At 34.4% G+C, this 20397-nt stretch overlaps 1 protein-coding gene across 1 annotated transcript; it reads left to right on the forward strand.

The window, feature by feature from the left end:
- The first annotated feature begins 16116 nt into the window (after positions 1 to 16116).
- Positions 16117 to 19845, forward strand: LOC111887658 (chloroplast envelope membrane protein). Its single transcript, XM_023883830.3, has 7 exons — positions 16117 to 17211; positions 17340 to 17425; positions 17545 to 17718; positions 17819 to 17933; positions 18510 to 18607; positions 18692 to 18827; positions 19706 to 19845. Exons 1-7 carry the CDS (start codon positions 16600 to 16602, stop codon positions 19772 to 19774), a joined length of 1290 nt encoding a protein of 429 aa, XP_023739598.1. The 5' UTR covers positions 16117 to 16599; the 3' UTR covers positions 19775 to 19845.
- The last annotated feature ends 552 nt before the right edge of the window (positions 19846 to 20397 follow it).

Raw genomic sequence — 20397 nt, forward strand, 5'->3', positions numbered from 1 at the left:
TAGCGAAATATGTTGCTCATAACTTTGAGATGGGGTTCTCTAGGGCTTGGTTGATACGTAACATAGTTACACATAGTAAACTTTAGATCAAGTCGACTTGCAGTTAAGTATAAAAGCGAACCTATCATGCTTCGATATGTTGTTAAGTCCACAATTGGCTTGTCTAATGAAGGGCTCAAGCGAGTTCCAACTGCCATATGTACTTTTCACTTTGGTATTGTTCATCATCCCAAGATTTTAAAGCAGGCTGCGTGTATATTTTTCCTGATTAATGAAGATGCCTTCCTTGCTTTGACGAATATGTAAACCTAGAAAATTATTAATTTTTTTCCATCATGCTCATTTCAAACTTACTTTTCATAAGCTCCTAAAATTCCTTAGATAACAAAGGATCTGTGAAACCAAAAATTATATCATTTACATAAATTTGAACAAGCATCAAGTGATTCCTAACTTTCTTTCGAAATAATGTAGGATCAACTGATCCTTGTTTAAATTTAGCAATTTTAAAAAAATTGGTCAAGGTTGCGTACCAGGCACGAGGTGCTTGTTTCAACCCATAAACCGCCTTATCTAAAACATAATATTAATCAGGATACTTATCATTGATGAAACCAGGTGGTTGTTTGACATAGACTGTTTCCTCAAAAACTCCATTGAGGAAAGTTGTCACACCCCAAAACCATGATCGGCGGAAATGTTCTGGGGTGGAGGACGTCATGTACAGTATCACAACAATGAATAGTAGTAAACAAGCAACAACATCATCCATTGCATTAATAATATAATTTTAATACAAGTGTTCTGATATGTCTAATAGACACTAAAGTATAAATCAAAATGAAAGATGAGTCTTGAATGAGCTCCATCTTCTCTAAACCTTGCATCGGTACCTGTCTACTGTTGACCTGATGATACAAGTTATTTTGAAAGAGAGTATCATTTTTAAAGCTGGTGAGATCATAAGTATTTTAGTGTCTTAATTTGTAAGAATGTATTTGTACGTATATGAAATGTAAGTATTTGTACGTGTATGAAATGTAAGTATCTGTACGTGTATGAAATGCAAGTATGAAAAACGTTTTAAACATCCTAGAAAGCCCTATGCTTCCTACTGAAAGTAGCCTTCTACCAAGGCATCTAGTATCTGTGTGTGTCTCTTGTAAGAGTGTGTATTTTCCCAAATCTGCCCATCATTAACCAAAAATATAGTTTCTACATTACCGTGAATCGTGTGAATGTTCACGAAGTGAATGTCATGAGAAAATGAAATAGTACTATGGTGTAGTATCAAATAACTACAACCGTACTAACTACCTTAAATCTATTGCAATTTAAAGTAACATGTGATCGACCTGTATCCTGATACCGACTCTAGTAAAACGACGATGTAAGACGCCGTAAGAAATGACATTTGGCACCCGTAGACTTGCAAGTCCCACTGTAGTGAGCAACAAGGTGTAGGATAGTCAATCCAATATAGATCTATACGCAAACTCATACGCTCTCCAATTAAGGAGATTCGGGATACAAAAACGGTCATGGCGGGAAGTGTCATGTCTCGTTTAATGGTTCACATAACTGCATGAATATACATGTAATGAATGTGCTAATGTAAAGTGTACTCTTTCTCTGTCTAGCCTGTATGTACTGAAATGTTCTGCGTGTGCTAGCTGTAATGTGTGTTCTCTCTCTGTCTAGCATGTATAGTAATGTACTGTAATGTTCTGCGTGTGCTAGCTGTAATGTGTGTTCTCTCTTTATCTAGCAAGTATAGTAATGTATCGTGTGTACTAGCTATAATGTGTGTTCTCTCTCTATCTAGCAAGTATTGACTCATGAATGAACTGACTCATTGATGATTTCACATTCTAGTAATAATTCTAGTATCTTCTTGAACTACCCCTATGGTAGCTTACTAGTAATGTAACTGGTACGTATGAACATGGACGTATACCCTTGCTACCCAAGGGTATTGAACTGACTGGAAGAAACTTTATGACTATATATGTACACATGATCTATAGCTAATATTTAAACGACCTTCAGACGGATACCCGATACCTTACCAGACCACATCCCAACGGGGAAAAGGAAATAAAGCGGGCTAACCTTCCTAAGTCCTTTAAACATTACTTATGTAACTATACATATATAGGCATGAAATTGACAATATAAAAGCATAAAAGAAGTTTTGTAAAACCTTTGAAAATTTTAGTATCTAAGAAAGGATGACTTGATGTCAAATTATAAAACGATTTGAAAGCAGTTTGTTTGATAAGAACAATGTAAAGTATACGGAAAACATTTGGTTTGAATCACAACTGTAACAGGGTTTGAAAAGATACACTCAGTATGCAAGACAGTTTAACAAAGAGTTTTAACTGAGTAAAAATGTTTTGGAAAGCCATTTGAAGTAAACTGTTTGGTAAAACAACTAAAAGAGTAGTAAATCCTTTTGTATGCTACTTATTAATCACATGTGATTAATATAATAACTAGCATGATTCAACTTTTATCCCCCCCCATAAAAGCATTTAAAAACATTTAAATCATTGATTAAGGGGTATGAACTCACCTGTAGCAAGTGGTTGGGATGAACGGACTGTATAGGATGCTAGGTGTCAAGTGAAGACTTGTACACACTCTATGATCCTATTTAACATATAATATCACATATATGTAACCAATTAGCCTTTAAACAACTAAATAACAAAGTTAAGACATCCTAAGACATGTTAAACACTTTATATAAGTGTTATAAGTGCTAAGGATTGCATCTAAGTGTTGTAGGACAAAGCTATTGAGCTTAGGGTTCAAGGGAACCCTCTTTGTGAGTTTACGGTTTGGAGACCATAACTCATCGGGTTTACGGTCGTAAACTCTTGAGTTTACGACCGTAAACTCATACTTCTTTGACCATTTTCTGATTTGAAGTCTTCTAAGTCATTCCAAGTATTCCTACATTGAAGTATAAGCCTATGGAAGTGTTTGTGGCATCAAAACACCCCTAAATGGAGTTTACGGCCCATGGACCATTTCTCCATGATTTTGCTGCCCTAAACTCCTATGGAACATGGATTTATGAAGTTTTCAAGTCCTAAACACTTCAAGGTAAAAGTCTAGGCTTGATTCAAGGCATAAGGAAGGAATATGGGCCATTTATAATCACTTTGGGGTGTTTATGGTTTTGGGATATCCCCAAATCGTAAACACATATACAAGGGGGTCTTAAGGTGTTTTTCATGTGCCTAAACCATCAGGTAAGGGTTCCATACTAGTTTCTAAGCATAAGGGAAGACTTGGGAGTACTTTGGCACCCAAAATAGAGTTTACAGTCCAAGAAGATCTTGGGCCATAAACTCCTTCTTCTTGTGATTCTTGAGTGATTTCTATCATATCTAATCATGTAGTAAGCTTTAAAACACTCTAGGGTAGAAGTACTTACAATCTGGAGCAAAAGATTGAAGATCCTTGGGAGAGAATTTGGGCTTTTCTCTAGATGAAATGGAAGAAATGAACTAAAAATGGATAAGTGCCCTATATATAGTCCGTTGAGTTTTTGGTCCAAAAATATCATTTGAGCCGTAAACTCCAAACTCGTGGAGTTTTGAAAATTTTAAGATGCACAAAATACTCTAGGGCATCCTCTCTCCTGATATCTCCTAAAGTGTAAATCCTGAAATACTCACCCTTATTCCAAAAAGTGTGAAACTTAACAGCAACTGTTCTGACTTGAATCGAAGGGTTTGTAAAGAATAGAAGTTTCGTGTTGTCACAAAAGCACACTTGACTTCCATTTGATACATATCGATATCTTTATACGCTGCATAAGCATGAAATTTTCAAACAACCTCGAGTCTTGTAACAGGGGCAAAGGTTTCCTCATAATCAATACCTTCTTGTTGAGAGTAACATTTAACGACTAATCTAGCCTTATTTCGAATCACATTGCCTTCTTTATCAGTTTTATTTTTGAAAATCCATTTTAAACCAATTAATGAAACAGCCTTTGGTTTAGGAATTAATCTCCAAACTTTGTTTTGTTCAAATTCAGCCAGTTCAGATTACATTGCAACAACCCAATCTGAGTGTTGTAATGCAACCTTTACTGTTTTTGGTTCAAGTTTTAAACTAAACACGTGAAACATACAATATTCCTGATGAACATTAAACACTTCATTCTTAGCTCGAATTTATGATCATGTCAATACTCCAACATGTGGATCGCCAAGAACCTATTCTTTTGGATGATTGCGTGTCCATTTATCCATTGGTGGACATGCAGAAGGTGCATCTTCAAATATTTCATCTACTTCTGAACCTTCACCCACATTCGAAAGATTATCAATGACATCATGAAACTCATTAGTTTGTTCAATTATATCATCAAGATTTGATCCACTTGGCTCCCCCTCAACCAATGGATTCGAAATGAGATCCCCCCCCCCCCCCCGACATCAACATGGTCATACACATACTTCCCCTCAACTTGAGATGTAGTTCACACATGCTCCCCCTCAACAGTTGAATCTTGATTTTCATAATGTAATGTCGAACTCAAGTGCTCCCCCTCCACTTGTGTCTAAATCGATACTCGTTCGACATTCACCTCTAAAGTTGATGTAGAATGTGTTTCATCTTCTTCCCTTGTAATAGTTGAATCATCTGAATGTTTCAATACTTCAGGAACATGATTATCATCCAAATGGTTTTCAGTATCTATCACCCTATCTGGTATGCCAAAAATAAACCATAATCAAAATCATAAGAATTCATAATTTCAGACTCATCATTTGTTTTAGAAATGACAGGATTTTGTACGAATGATTGTTCAACTCACTTGACATAATAATCATCGAAAGTAAGATTGTATGTTTCTTCGATCTTTCTCGTTCGTTTTTTCAACACTCTATAGGCAACAAAATTATGCGAGTATCCTAGGAAAATTCCTTCATCAGCTTTCGACTGAAATTTTGAAAGATTATCCTTGAGATTCATTATAAAGCACCTGTACCCAAAATCATGAAAAAATTTAACATTAAGCTTTCATTTGTTAATGATCTCATAGGGGTTATATTGAAATAATGATGAATAAAAGAACGGTTTTGAGTAAAAAAAGCAGTCGAAACAGCCTTTGCCCAAAGATATTGAGGCAGATTAAGAGCATCTTCAAGTACTTGAAACGGACCTCATCACTTAGGATTTGGTATCCAACAAACTCAGGCTTCTTCATACAAGAATTTTCGGATGCTGGCCTTGGGGGATGTGGATTAGATAGAAAGAGCACAACAAGATGATGTCAACTTCTCGATGGCAAACTTGTCAGTTGGCAATCCAAGAAGAAAACATGTGTATCTCTATCAACAGTTGAGGTTGAACACATAGCTGCTGCCTCATGTACATCTCAGGTTACTTGGATTCAAATCCACCTTTGTGATTATGGCTTAAGCATGAAACGAATCCCACTATACCGTGACTGTGAAAGTGTCATTCGCATTTGTCATAACCTAGTGCAACACTCAAAAACAAAACACATAGCACTGAGGTATCACTTCATCAAGGATCATGTGGAAGATGGCAACATTGAAATACACTTCATAAGATCCTCTGATCAGTTAGCTGACATATTCACAAAAGCCTTGCCTGAAACTACCTTCAATAGAATTCTTCAAGGCCTAGGAATGATAGAAGTTGAATTTGTTCCTAAACCACTTTCACACTCATAAAGTTATCATTGCGAATCAGTGCGAGCATTCACAGTTATTCACAGTCGACTGTTCATTCACAGTCTACTTTATCGATGTGAATCGGTGCGAGCGTTCGTGGTTTTTCGCAGACCACTGTTCATTCGTGGTTCAGATTTTCAAATATCCTTTTGTACTTTATGTATATTATTTATTATATTTATTTTGTTTTCCAATATTTTCTGTTTTAAATTCTTTTTCAGAAAATCTCTAAAGACAAAAATATTTTATTTTTGTTTATTTTTATTTCTTTTATTTTCACAAATCTCAAAAACACTAAAAATATCTTAAGAAGATCATGGAGGCACAGATTCATATCTTATCTCAATTCGTGTGATGAGGTAGGTATAAATTTCTTTATCTATGTATTAGCTAGGTGTCCCTAGAAGCATGTTGTTGCATGTTGTACAAAGCCTCAATAGACTCTATGTGAAGCCTTAATGAACTGATTCTACCAATCGCTTCTTTCCAAGTAGGCTGTTAAATTCACATTAGTCATGAGCTACCTTACTCTTCTCGCCTTGAGTTAAGAGTTATCTGCTTAGTCACTTTCTCATAGTAGTGGTACATTCACTTTTATGGAACCACATTCACACTTCTCCATTGCCTTCGCTCTCATGAATGTAACCCTTAAGACTCTCAGAAATACCACTGAGGTTTATGGTTACACAACATCTGTTTTGATGATCTTAGCTTCATCCACCATGAACTGAATGAAACCCAAAATCCAAAACACTTAATTGAATTGACGGTGAACAATTAAATGTTCAAGATTTTCACCATGGAATTAACGATAGCCACTTTCATGGTTTGTACCAAGAAATCTCTTTTTCTTTTGCGAGATCTTTATGAAGTGTTCTTATCCCAAGATACTTCTTCCCATAAGATCCAATTTTTTTTTTGAGATTTCAGATTTTTCATCTTGTCACCAAAATAATTCCAAACCTACTCGTTCAACTGACTACACTGGTCACACAAGTACTTTGTTCAACTTTCGAACTTATGTCAAGTTTTGGAGTTTGAATAAAGATGAAGCCACCTTATAAGCCTATTAAAAGATGCCTTTCAATGTTTCTTATCAAAAACTTGATCGTATTTCAACGGGACACCATAGAGACACTTCTTAGTCTCTCTTGAATTCGAAGAAAGAGATCTATGCCCGGGATCCACTGCTTCGTGCCTTTACGTAGACATCACAAATCCCACATATAAGCATTATTCTATTTCTTTATTTTTCGCAATCTTGCACAAAGATCCTTGTGATTTCCAAAAAGTCTGTTTCGTGGTTCTCAATTGTATTTTTGGGTTCACAGTACAGCCCATTATTGTTAAAAATGAATGTTCGTGGTGAATGGGTTAAATAATGTCTAACTACGAAAGATCAATGTTGACGCGGCAAATTCCTGTTGATAAGAATTCAAATGGGCGTGTGGAATTTTGAACATACAGCTACATTACCGCCGCATGACGTATGGGTCTGACATCTACAGTTGTCAAGTCGCGCTTTTTCAGGCGACGTTTCAGTAAACGTTGCATTTTCTCTCTAGATTTCTCTCATAACTCGAATGGTATATAAGTATTTTGATGATTCCTCTCTCATTATCACTTACAAAATCCTCTCAAAAGATTTACAACGATTAAAATCCCTACTGTTCATCTTCTTCTCTCACTCAAGTATCATCAATGGTGGGTTCATCCGAAAATCTTTCTGTTCAAGATCAGATGGTCCATTCTTCTCTACTGCCTATCAAACAATATCAAAACGTATTGATCAATCTAGAGCCGTGTAAATATGATCCATTCATGCTTCCAATCATTGAATGCCTCAAGTATTCTCCATTGACGATTGCTCTTACCCATATGGAAAATGTCCCAATATCGCTTCTCTCCAAAGCTTACTCTTCTACCAACTATGTCAAAGAAGAGCAAAAGATCACGTTCGAGCTTCACAATCATACTACTTCCATCACCAAAACCCGGTTATGCATGCTTCTTGGGCTTCCACAGACTGACGACATGATAAAACGTGAAACAATTCCCAACGTTGCGCTTCTGGAGATGTTCTATCAGATGGGTTACAAAGAAACCCTAACCATCGTCTCTAAGTTCAAGAAACCCAATATACCTCCTCAATGGAATGGGCTCTTCACTTTTCTTTTCAAGAGCTTTTCTGAACGGGTAACCAGATCCGATTGTGCCAGCAAGATGTTCATGGCACTCATGTACAATCTTTACACAAGTCTGAATGTCGACTATGGAGCAATTCTTTGGGCTCAAGTCATTTAGAGTACCCTCTCTACCACATGTCATAGTGAAATCTCATGTGTACGTTTTTGGACAATCATTGTTTGCAGGTCCATCAACAAGCTCCAGATTCCCCTGATGCAAGACGATGTGATGGCTTCCATCTCCACTTTTCACACCACTGGGATTATCATTTATGATACATCAAAATTCTCCTTCATTGGCTCAATCTCAGAAGCTATGTTTCGTGATGTGCCATCTTCTAGAAAAATGTTGGAGGGATATAGGAAATTGACTCCTTCTAGGTTTCATCCTTTAACCCCAGAAATGCAAGTCATAATTGCTGAGGCAGACAAACCCAAGAAAGGGGGAAAGGGTGCGAAGAAGGGAGAAAAGAAAACTACTGACAAGGAAGGACCATCTGCAACTGCAAAACGTCCCACCAAATGAAAGGCACCAACAGGCACCTCAACTGCTGCTCCCAAAAGGCGAAAGCAGCCGGCTCGCAAGCAAAAATCCCCTACTCCCATTTCCAGCGAAAGTTCGGAGTCTGATGCTTAGTCAGAGGAGGGTGAGAACACTCACAACGAAGAAGAGAATCCCAATGAGGTAACTCAAACTTTTAATGATTTTGTCCCTTTTCCTCCTCCTTCACCTAAAACTACTTCAACACCAATCGCCATTGCACCATGTTCTCCACCAGGCTCTTCGCAACCACAAACCAGTGTTCCTCTTTTTACCCCGTTGTTTACAGATTCTACTGTCCCACCAGCCACCTCTACCGAACCTCCTGTTTCGGTCAACGTATCTAATACGGGGGCTAAAACATCAGGTTTCTCAACCCATGTCTCACCTCCTAGTTCTCCTCTTTGCCAAGATGATCTTGACATGATATTTGGTGATGATGAAGATGAGACTCTCGAAGGATTCACCTACAATCCCTTCCAGATTAGGACTAAAAGTAAGGACGAGCCTTCTGTTACGAAAGTGCAACTACAGTTACTGCATGAAAAAGATAGATCAACTACTTCTCGCTTCCAAGACTTCATCTTCCGAGGCTTACTCTAAAGCAACAGTTGAGTCTCTCTTTGAACGAATCATGAAAGAGCATTCAGCCAATGCTGAGAAGATAACTAAAGCAGTTGTTGATTCTGCTGAAGTTTGCAAGATTACGACCGAAAAAGTCGATAAACAAATTTTTGAGACTACTACATTCATGGAGAATTTCAGAACTACCTTTGACTCCAATACAACGAAGGCAAATGAATCTCTTCAGAGTCTGGGTTCTTTATTTAAACTAAGAAGGGAATTCACATGGGGCTGAAATCTGATCATGAAGCATTTCAAATTGTCATCTCCTCTCAACTTACCAAAATCCAAGCTGAACTAGCGATGGAGAGTAAAATTATGGAATCTATTGCCATTAAAACTGAAAGTGTGAAGGCTCTCACTGTTAAGCTTGAACATGCTGAAAAACAGGTCAATGATATGATCACTAAGAGAGTTGTAACGAAAAGTTGTATCTCTGATATCATAGGTTTACTCTCAGATATCATTGAGACCCGGGATTCAATGATCACCATCTCCATTCGCAAGCATCTACATGAGAAGTTGCAGCCTGTCTTCGCAATGCTTCACAGGTTGGAAGGTGTTTCGGATCAATGTTTTGTTCCAAAACAAGGGGGAGAAGGTGGTTTAGTTGTGTCAAGAAAAGAAGAACCCAAAGCTCCAACTAAACTTGTTATCAAGCAAGAACCTAAGGGCAAGGAAAAATTGTTCAGTGAAGAACCTATCATTGATGGCAATGAAGATGAAGAAGAGCTAGATGAAGACAAGCTTAAAAGGAAAAAGGGTCGTGAAGATGAGTTGGATGAGAACAACCGAATCATCCGAGAAGCTGAAGAAAAAGAAAGAGCTGAGAAGGAAGCTCGGGCCACTCTTTAGAGAAAAAAGCTCTTGATTCCTAAGTGGACCTTAAAGAGAGTCCAACATGATGTTCTTGATTTACCAAGCCAGTATTGGTTAGAGCCAGTTGTGTCATTTGATCTTCAAAACACACAAGATTCACAGCTGGATCTACCAATTACTCCAAAGGCCTTCAGGTTTCGTGCTTTTGTGAAAGTTGCAAAAACTCCAATCACGGACAACAGAGCTGATCATATGTTGTTCTCTTTTTATCTGAAACACATGAAGCCACAATATGAAACAAGGTGTGCTAGCAAAATCACTGTCATGAAAGTCATAGGGCCAATCAAAACTGACAGCTTCCCCAACGCAAAGTTCAAAGTGGCGAGAGGATTAACCAGTCAGGTCTATGAATTCACACTCGCATAATTGCCTTGTATAAACCCCTATGACTGGATTGTACTCTATAACATGTTGCTGAAAGAAAAACTGAAGTACGAACCTGTCATGTCCCATCTCTAATTAATGCTTCAGTCTTACATTCAAGAAATTGGTGAGATGGATGTTGAGATAGCCATGGTACTATGAAAGAAAGCTTTTGTTTTTCCAAAAGAGGCTCCAAAGGATTTTGAAAAGCTAAATCCAGACAAGATTTACAAAGAAGGATGGTTTGTGGTGTATCAATCTAGGGAACGAACTGAAGCTGACTTTCGCACGTCTTGCTTCTTTCTTCCTAACAAAAATCTATACACTACCTCCTTTCTTGAGTTTATATTGGACTTGTTGACCAAATTCAAGGGCAACAGTAGGGAGGATCTCAAGTGCTACTCCGAAATGGTCTTGTGGTATATTCGAGTTCCCAGGTTGTTGTTGAGCTTTATTCCAAAGATTTATGAAGTGCAAAAGCGAATTCAAGGATAATGGGCTCCTGCCTCAATTGACACAAAGGAGGAGATTGTTGGGAATTATATGTTGCGTCATTGGGCCTTTTGTTTAAGTCCGTTATGTAAACGGGTTGGGCTTGTCCTCCTGTATTTAATTCTAGGGTTAGAGTATTTAAGTTGCATGCATGCATCGTATTTTTGTCAACTCTGATATTATTCTGTCACCCTAATCACATCTCTACAGTAGCAATTCTTCATCGAGTTCTTCTGAGGAGTGAGACTTAATCATTTAGTATTATTCAAATCATCATTGTGTTCTTGTTTTACACGTTTTGAATCTAAACGATCGTGAAGGATTTTGACCCTAACAGTTATAATGTTTAAACAGTTATAATGTTTAACCTTTTTATTACTTGAGGGCAAAGTAAGGTTCAAGCTTGGGGAGATTTGATAAATGCCATTTTATGCATCTTTTAGGGTAGTTTTTATTAGCATTTAGCATCATATTTTACACATTTACATGTCATTAGTTTAAGTAATGTTCAACTCATGTATTTTGTCAGAATTCACGTAATGCTAGCGTTTTTGTGTCATTTTCAGATAATTAGAGTGGAGCGGTACTGTGGGAGAAATTGGATGCATATTTGGAGCGTAAATGGAGTTGGAAATGAAGAAGGATGTTGAAGAACGCCTTGGAATGCTTAAACTAAAGAATTGCAACCGAAAAGCCAAAAATGTGATTGCATTTTTGGACATATGCGATCACATTTGTTTATCGAGGATTTGCAAGGTCGAAAAACATTATCTGAGAAGAAATTTTGAAAAATGCAATCATAGATAGAAAAATACGATCGTAGAAATGATTGCATTTTCTCTTTGAAGTTCAAAATACATACATACGTACATATATATATATATATATATATATATATACACACACACACACACATACACACATGACCCTCCTGATCAGATTCATAGGTTAGACGATTCTATACGACGAAAAACCCTTCTGAAGGTGATTTCTAATACTTTCACCACTTTGTGAAGATCTAAAGGTTGTGAATGATCTCCTACATTTAGCTTAGCAAGATGTATCTGTTAGTTTCTATTTTTATTAGTTTAAATTCATTTTTAGTCATGACTGGCTAATGCCCTAGTTTTCAATTCTATTAGACTAGTACTTTCTATGTGATTAGTTATCAAATTTGGTTTTCATTGTGTGCTTCTATCTAGTTTTTTTAGTTTTAACCTTATTGAATATTTGGTTTTTAATTCTTGTTATCTGATCACCTAGCTGGGGTTTAATCATTCCAGTTAATCAATTAATAGAATTTGTAATTGTTCTTGTCAACTGATAATAAGTAACAAGTATCAGATTTGTTCAGTGTTAGGGATTTAACTCTGATATAAACTGAAATTTCATACCTTTATGTTTCTAAGCTTGTGAGAAGTATTGGGTATTGCTCAGAATTTTACAAAAAACTTAATGCAACTTTTTGATCTTAATTAAGAGCTTATTTAAGTAGACAGTAAAAAGTTATGGTTAACTGAAGAGTTTGTTTTGGTTAATTCAGTTAGGTAAAAGAGATATACTAGAGCATGTTAGTTTTTCTTAATACCAGCTTAGATAGAACACATTTTGAATAACCAGATTTAGGCTAATTGCATGCCTAGGAAAATCGCAACAGAACTGAATTCGTTTTTATTACTGATTTCATCTTGTTTATTTCACTACAATTTTAGTTTTAGTTTTAATCAAAATCCCTTTTTTATTATTTTCTTTTAAATGACTAGTATGTGCCTTATGCAAAGAGACATTGATTGTTAGGCTGTGTCCCTGAGGATTCGACCCTACTTCCCTTCGTACGCTAACGCCAAGTCAAATATCATTTTCTCATAACGAGCACGCTGAATATCTATTTGTAATGTTTGTAACAACTCATTGAACGTAAAGTTCTCTTTTATATACGCATCGCTCATGTATAATGAACGAAGTTTTCCTGATACTTCCAGTATATTTATATATCCCACAAACTCAGGCATGAGCAATCCAAAGTCTTCAAAGTGACTTTGGTGTGTTATTAAATATAAAAGCCATTCTTTATTTATTTGAAAAGCCTGACTTTGCAGACAGTTCATTATCTCGCAGAGCTATATTACCCATTAGTGCATCAAATAGTGATAAATTTTATTTACTTAAATTGTGTACGACAATGGTTTAACATATTTCTAAAGTGTAAAGAAAAGTTTTTTTTTTTTGAAAAATGATGTCACATTTATGATAGGTTTTCTTAGCAATGGATTTTATTGGTTTCTCTTAGAGGTCTCTCTAAAAGCAGCAAGATTTTGATCCGTATCCTTGGATTCGTAGACTTTAGACTCCATAGGACGTTTACCATTTTGGTTTGTTCTTAATGGTATGAGAAGTGATGGACTTTGATCGATAAGCGTGAGGAGCATAGTCCTGGAGACAACGATCTTGGAAACCACACCTATTGGGGCAGTAGTTTTCGGGACTACAACTTTGACTATTGGATTGAAAATAACTTGTTGCTTTCTAGGACTACTTCAACAATTTAATCTATGTATATTTTCTTTTTACATTTCCTATTTAAAGATTTCTTTTCAGGTGATTATTGTTTAGAGGAAGGAAAACCATTTTCAAATTTTCCTTGAATACATTTATTGAAATTGGTTTGATTGAAACTTCGTTTTTATGAATGTTTACTTCAAGGTTCTTTGTCATAACCGTTGCATATGATATAGACTTTGAAGGAGGACATGACACAACAATTATATTGAAGGTCAGTTTCTCACCAGAATAAGAAAGAATGATCATTATGATCATTACTGACCCTTTTACTGTATCATTGGGAAAGTCTTTAGATTGCATTTCATCAAGATTGGCTCATCCACTTTCTCGTCTTCGCATTCAACCCATAATATTCTTACAATCTCATCCGATACTATGCTCTCCGCCACTGTATGCATATGTATACAACCCTTCTTGACAAACTTTGGCCACTAAAACTTCATCATCTTCTCTATTCTTTGTACTTTGTTTTTCTTTACAAAATAAGGATGTATAGGAAATTCGTCAAAATCAAAATTAATTGTTGATTATAGGCTTTCATTCTTTAGATATATTCGTAGCCAAATAATTTATGTCTTAAAAGGCTACAACCTTTCTGAGTCTATGTACTTTGTGCTTGTAATCTTTAATATCATGTATGTTTTATTAATATGTTATGATATAAAAAGATTTTATTTTCCGTTTGTTTGTATTTTATTTATTTCCATTTTCATTTATAGTTAACTCAAACATCAAACACAAATGTCTATAATATGGGTCCGGTTTCGGTAAGGACTCAAAAAATGGTGAGGATTGCGAGTATAATTCTTCACCGTCCATTTCATCAATGGTACAAACGTCAAACTCAATACTTGAGCGTGATGCGTTCACATGCGACTCACGTCCGTGGTAATTAATATAGACTCAATGATTTAATCACGTGTAACGAACGTCCATGGAACGCAATTTAATTGGGTTTTTTTTTTTTTTTTTTAAAATTTTTGTTTATTTTTGTTTTTTAACTTAAAAAAAAATAAAAAATAATTTAAACATATATGTACTCGGTTTTTAGGTTTTTTTTTTTTTTTTTTTTTTTTTTTTTTTTTTTTTTTTGTCTTTTTTTCAAAAAAAAAATTAAAATAATTTCAACTTGGAATGTCCAAAATCAAGGTTTTTTTTTTTTTTTTGGTTTTTGGTCCTTCATACACTTGAAAAGTCGATTTAATCCTTTCCATTTTTTTTCTATTTTCTTTATTTATTTTGTTATTTAAATAATTAAAAATAAATAATAAAAAATAAAATATCACTCTCTCTCTCTCTCTCTCTCTCTCTCTCTCTCTCTCTCAATTCTTTAGATCACCCATCCCACACTCTATTTCCTTTCCTCTGGCTAACTGTCTTCCTCTTAGTATCTTATTTTCTCTAATCCAATTTTGACCAAGAACTTATTTAACAACATTTGGCAATGACTAGAACAAAAGACCAACAAATAAACATGCATATTGAACCCTAACTGAAACTAAACCCCCCACCCCGAACAAAATTACAAATTGAATGTTGAGGAACACAAACTCAAAAGAAAAAACAAATGAATCAATTCACACAAACCAAACTAGATTCCATCTCTAAGTTCAAGAATCCGATGAATTGGACTAAAGAAGCATCACAAGTTCTTCCAACAACTAAAACATGGGCTTGTCTTTGCATTTCCGAAATCATACATCAAACTACAACACACACCAATTTTTTTAGATGACAAATCAATATGCATCTAATAGAGATGAAGTTGTAGTGAATCCTCTGTTTGTTTAAGCTATTGAGTTGGAGAACTTGGGGAAGTGAGAGCCACCCAGAAATCAAAATTTCAATCGGTATTACAGTCATTAAAGATAGATCAGAAGAAGTTTAACCTTATTAACCCTCTTGAAAGGAATACGATTGGTGTGCCTTCTGGTTGTTGGGTTTCTATTCGATTTCGAGCATACAATTTGGGTGTGTGGTTCTTGAATTGTCACTTGGAAGTGCATATGGATGAATATGTGTTAGTGAGTTGGAACTGAAAATGAGGGAACACCACTCACCTCTGATTACAATATCAGGGAAGAGGGAAAATTTATCTAGGGCTAGGAAGAAACATGTACGAGAGAGAGAGAGAGAGAGAGAGAGAGAGAGAGAGAGAGATGGGGATAAAAAATTGAATTGAAGCTCGAGATTAAAAGGTGGAGTGTATGTGTGTAACTGTATGTTTGATCTTGAAGAACAAAAATGTGTTTTTTTAAAGCTGGGCAAAAAAAATTGAAGAACCTGGTTTTTTGGGATCTCCTTGTACGTATAATCTGATAGCCAAGTAGCAAAAATCTTTGTTTTTTTTTCTTGATTCGATAAATAAGAGAGAGAGAGAGAGAGAGAGAGAGAGAGAGAGAGAGAGAGAGAGTGTGTGTGTGTGTGGTGGGGGTGGGGATGAAATTAAAATTTTTAATCAAAATAGCATTAAAATACTTATAAAAAAGAAAAAAGAAATTAAAATGACATAACCGGCTTTTTAAGTTTTTTTGGATCAAAAACCATAAGTTTTTTTGATCTAATAACCAAGAAAAACTTTGATTTTGGACCTTCCATCTAAATTGAAATTTTTTTAAATCATATCCAAAACTTTTTGAATACCCGTATACCAAATTTGCAGTTTTGTCTTAAAAAAAAAATAATAATAATTACATGGGCATAGAAATGTCATACGTTTACACAAGAAAAATATCACAAACTCAAAGATGGCGTGTCAAAAAGGCCATTTCTTTGTTCTCGAATGATATCCGTTATCCGTTCTCCCCCTCACTCTGTCTTGGCTTCTGCTGGTCCTATACTTTTCCAAACAGGCATTTTCCAGCTGAAGAAAGTGGAGAGGAAAGCAATCCGATAAACCCTTAACGCCAAACACAAAACGAATAACCCCAATAAGCTACACACATCAAAATCCACATTACAATTCTGAATTCTCTTCTACAACACATTTCTTTCACCCATTTCAGTTTTTGACCCACCATTTCTTCTGGGCATTTAGGGTTTATCCGCAGTGGTAACTTCTCAAGGAATTATCGTCCATTCAGTTTGCGAATAACAAATCGATGCAAAATTGAGCATTAACAGGACTTCCGTGTGTGGGTTTTGAATGGTTTCTCTTAATTTCGTCTGTAGAGTCAGAAAATAGCTTACTTCGCCATTATATGAGTTTGAAAGATGTGGGGTTATGGTATACATCTCCTTAATGAGCACTTCAATGGTCTTCTGTCATAACAACTTGTTGTTTTCCAATCAAAGATCCACCAGTCTTAAACCATTATATTTTGATAGTCCTGTTCACGTAATTGGTGTCGGAAGGAGAAGAATCAGAAGGTTAATCCCCAACGCAAAGAAAAAACACAACCGAAATCGCAGTTGGTGGCAGAAATTCTTTTTCGATGAAGATGGTAATTGGTTCGGCTTAAAAGACGATGAAATGCTCGAAGCCGAAGAGGAATTCGGAAAGGATTCTAGCGACGATGAAGAGGTATCCGAGGGTGAGAAATTCGAAGCATGGAAAAGGAGAGCTGAAGCGATAGTAGAATTAAGGGAAGCGCAAGAAGGTGTGCAAAATGAAGAGCAAAAAAGGTGGGAAGATTGGCTTCTCGATGGAACAAATAATGGTAGTAATGGTTCTTCATGGGTCCAAGAACCTCGTGTCGAAGATGATCAAGAAGATTTAAGCGATATTATCCCTGGAAGAGGTTTGGCTGAATCTGTTAGGGATTTGGTTTTTGGAAGAGAAGATGATGATATATTGTATCAAGATCGTGTTTTTCGCTACGCTTCTGTTAATTCAGTAAGTTTATTCATCCATAATTGTGAATTTGCGATAACATTAAAGGGACAATCTTGTCATTTCCCTCTAAAACTTGTATTCTATATACTATTTACCTCTAAATCCATAACATAACGATCTTCTTTCAGGCTAAATTTTTAGCAGTGTTGATAATTATACCATGGGCATTGGATTTTTTGGTTCATGATTATGTTCTTATGCCTTTTCTTGATAGGTAACTATTGCTATTGCTACACAATAACCTCCTATTTTATGTATTTTCTACAAATAAAAAGCAAAATCAATTATAGTAGTGAAAACTTACAAAAATTACTAAGTGGATACATTAAACAGGTATGTGAAAACAGTACCACTTGCAGCAGAGATTCTTGATGTAAGAAAGCATCAAAAGCTTGAAATGGTTAAAGAGTTAAAAGTTGAAAAAGAGAGATACAAATTTGAGGTAGAAATTGGGAAATCTCCACCGATTTCTGAAGAAGAGCTTTATTTAGAGTTAAGGCACAAAGCGTAAGTTAAATGGTTCTACAATTTTCCATTGATTTGTTTATATATCATATTATTGTAAGAGAATAATGTTTGTTTGTTTGTTTGTTTGTTGTTATAACAGGTTAGAATTGAGAGATGAATGGAGATTAATAAACCGAAGTGCATTTGCTAATATATGGTCAGATATGGTATTTGGAATATCATTATTTCTTCTTTTGTATTTCAATCAAAATCAGGTGTTTACTCTTTCCCTTTTTTCCTTTTTTCCTTTTAAAGAAATCATATTATTGTAATATAATCATGTTTTTTTTTCCTTTTCCCACAATATCAATGTACTTGGTAAAATATGTATCGATTTTGAATTTTCTACAATTGACCTTCATTTCAATTGCTTACAATGAATTTTGACTTTCAAAAGTCAAATACGGCCTCGTTTCTGCATAAAAATCCTAAATCCTTAGTTTACTTTGAGGGTTCAATACGTATTTATGCAACAATGTTTCACATTTTTGTGTTTTCCAGATGATAGTTTTTGAACAAAATATGCAACCAAATTACATTTTTTGTACAAAATATGCAATAATGTAAAAACCTCATTATATGTCACATGTTAAACGCTAATTTTTGCGACAATGTTTTCACTTTTCTACCAATTCATGCAATTAACATATTAAAATATCGAACCTTTTTAGTCCTAAAATAAATTGTTGTAATTTCATATGAAATTGGGAAAAAGATGAAAAGGTGTTACATTAAGATTGTGTATTTTTAAAATGTTTGCTTAAAAAAAGTATTTTTTTTTTTTTTTGTAGGTAGCTTTGCTGAAATTTACAGGGTATAAGATAATAAACAATGTTTCAGACACTGGGAAGGCATTCTTAATTATACTTATTACTGATATTTTTCTCGGGTAAAAAGTCAACATTTTGACCTTTGAAAGTCAAATTAATTTCTTTAACCTTAAAATGAAATTTCTTTTTTGGAAAAATTTCAGGTATCATTCAGAGTCTGGTTGGCAGACTTTACTAGAAATAATTGTGGAACATTACGGTTTTGATGTTGATCAATCAGCTATTGTTATATTTGTTTGCTTGATTCCTGTGATCCTTGATGCATGTGTGAAGCTTTGGGTATGTTTTTCACTTGAATTTTTGTTGAAAAATAGCAATGTACTTTTATTTATTTGTTTTTTATAGCATCTTACTTTTGTTTTTGTTTTGTTTTGTTTTTTTTTTATATTATAGTCTTGTAATTTTAAAAATCTTTTACCTAATTGTATCGATGTTTTCCATATACAAACAAAAAAAAATTATTGCTATAGTTTGAAACTTTGAGTGAATTTTTTAACGTGTAAAGTTGTCACAAGAAAAAAAAATGGAAATACAATAATACAGTTGTTAGATATTTCATTGTGAAATCTTAGGGTTAATCTCATAAAAGACCTTGTATTTAGTTATTTTTTTCCAAAAAAAATGTAAAATGTGAGGGTTTTTTTGGGAAAAACTAGAAAAGTTGAGGGTTTATTTGGAAGCATTTAGAATATTTTTTCGGAAAAAAAAATGCAAAAGTGAGGGTTTTTTCAGAAAAAATGAAACAAATACAAGGTCTTTTTCATGCAAAAAATAAATTTGAGGTTTAATCAGGAAATTTTTGTTCAAAATACAAGGTTTTTTTATAGAATCCGAATATCGATATTGTACTTTGAAAAATCTAGCAATTATAGCAGAGCATTATCCATATAGAAAAGATGATTTTAATGTTATAATTTGTTATACTTTTCAAAGTATGACTTCTTTATAACAAAATAAAAATTATAATGCTATCATTAGGTGGATTTTTCAAAGTACAATTTCTTATTAAGAAAAGAATTGGATGCTATAATACTAAAAAAAAAAATAGAAGTACATTGCTATTTTTTTCATTTAGTCTTGATTTTATTAAGTCGGTGTTTGTGAAGGGTAAAATTGTCAAAAAATATTTATGTTTGCATCTTGTGTTTGTGGTTTAGATGTTCAAATTTCTTCCAAGATTATCGCCAAAGGTTACCAATATTTTCCAAGAAATGAAGAGGCATTAGAGAGAGAATATTCCATGAGGAGCAATTTGAGCTTCAAGAAATCAAGATATGGTTGATTTCCTTTTTTTTTTTTTTTTTTTATAAAAAAACATACGACATGAATCATATAAGTCACATTTGAGATCTTCATTTATCATTTGGTTTTTTATTGATTTGAACTATTTATGATCATTTAATCTGGATGTAAAATAAATGAATATTCGAAAATCTGCTATTCTTCTGAATCTTGAATGTAGTCGAAGCAGATATTGTTTACAATTCATGATGTTTATATCAATAAATTGAATATGAGAGTTGAAAAGTGTTTTAATATTGTAGGGTTTTCTTGACTTGATTTTGCATCATTTACTCATGACTGAAAAATATTTTTACGATGGTTAAAGTGAAAAAAAAAAGGCACAAGGGTTTTTATGGAATTTTCTTTTTAATTAATTTCAAATTTTGATAATTATTACTTAAATAATTATACTATTTAATTCTTTTAATGTTTTCTTTTCAATTAAAATTGTTTAGTGTTTGATAAAAACTAGTTGATAAGCTAGGAACAACTCTAAAACAAAATAAAAATATATAATTAAACTAACGTTGTATTATATAAAATATAATTAAAATAAATTACAAAT

Source organism: Lactuca sativa, chromosome 7, assembly GCF_002870075.4.
Source record: "Lactuca sativa cultivar Salinas chromosome 7, Lsat_Salinas_v11, whole genome shotgun sequence".
NCBI classification, from domain to species: domain Eukaryota; kingdom Viridiplantae; phylum Streptophyta; class Magnoliopsida; order Asterales; family Asteraceae; genus Lactuca; species Lactuca sativa.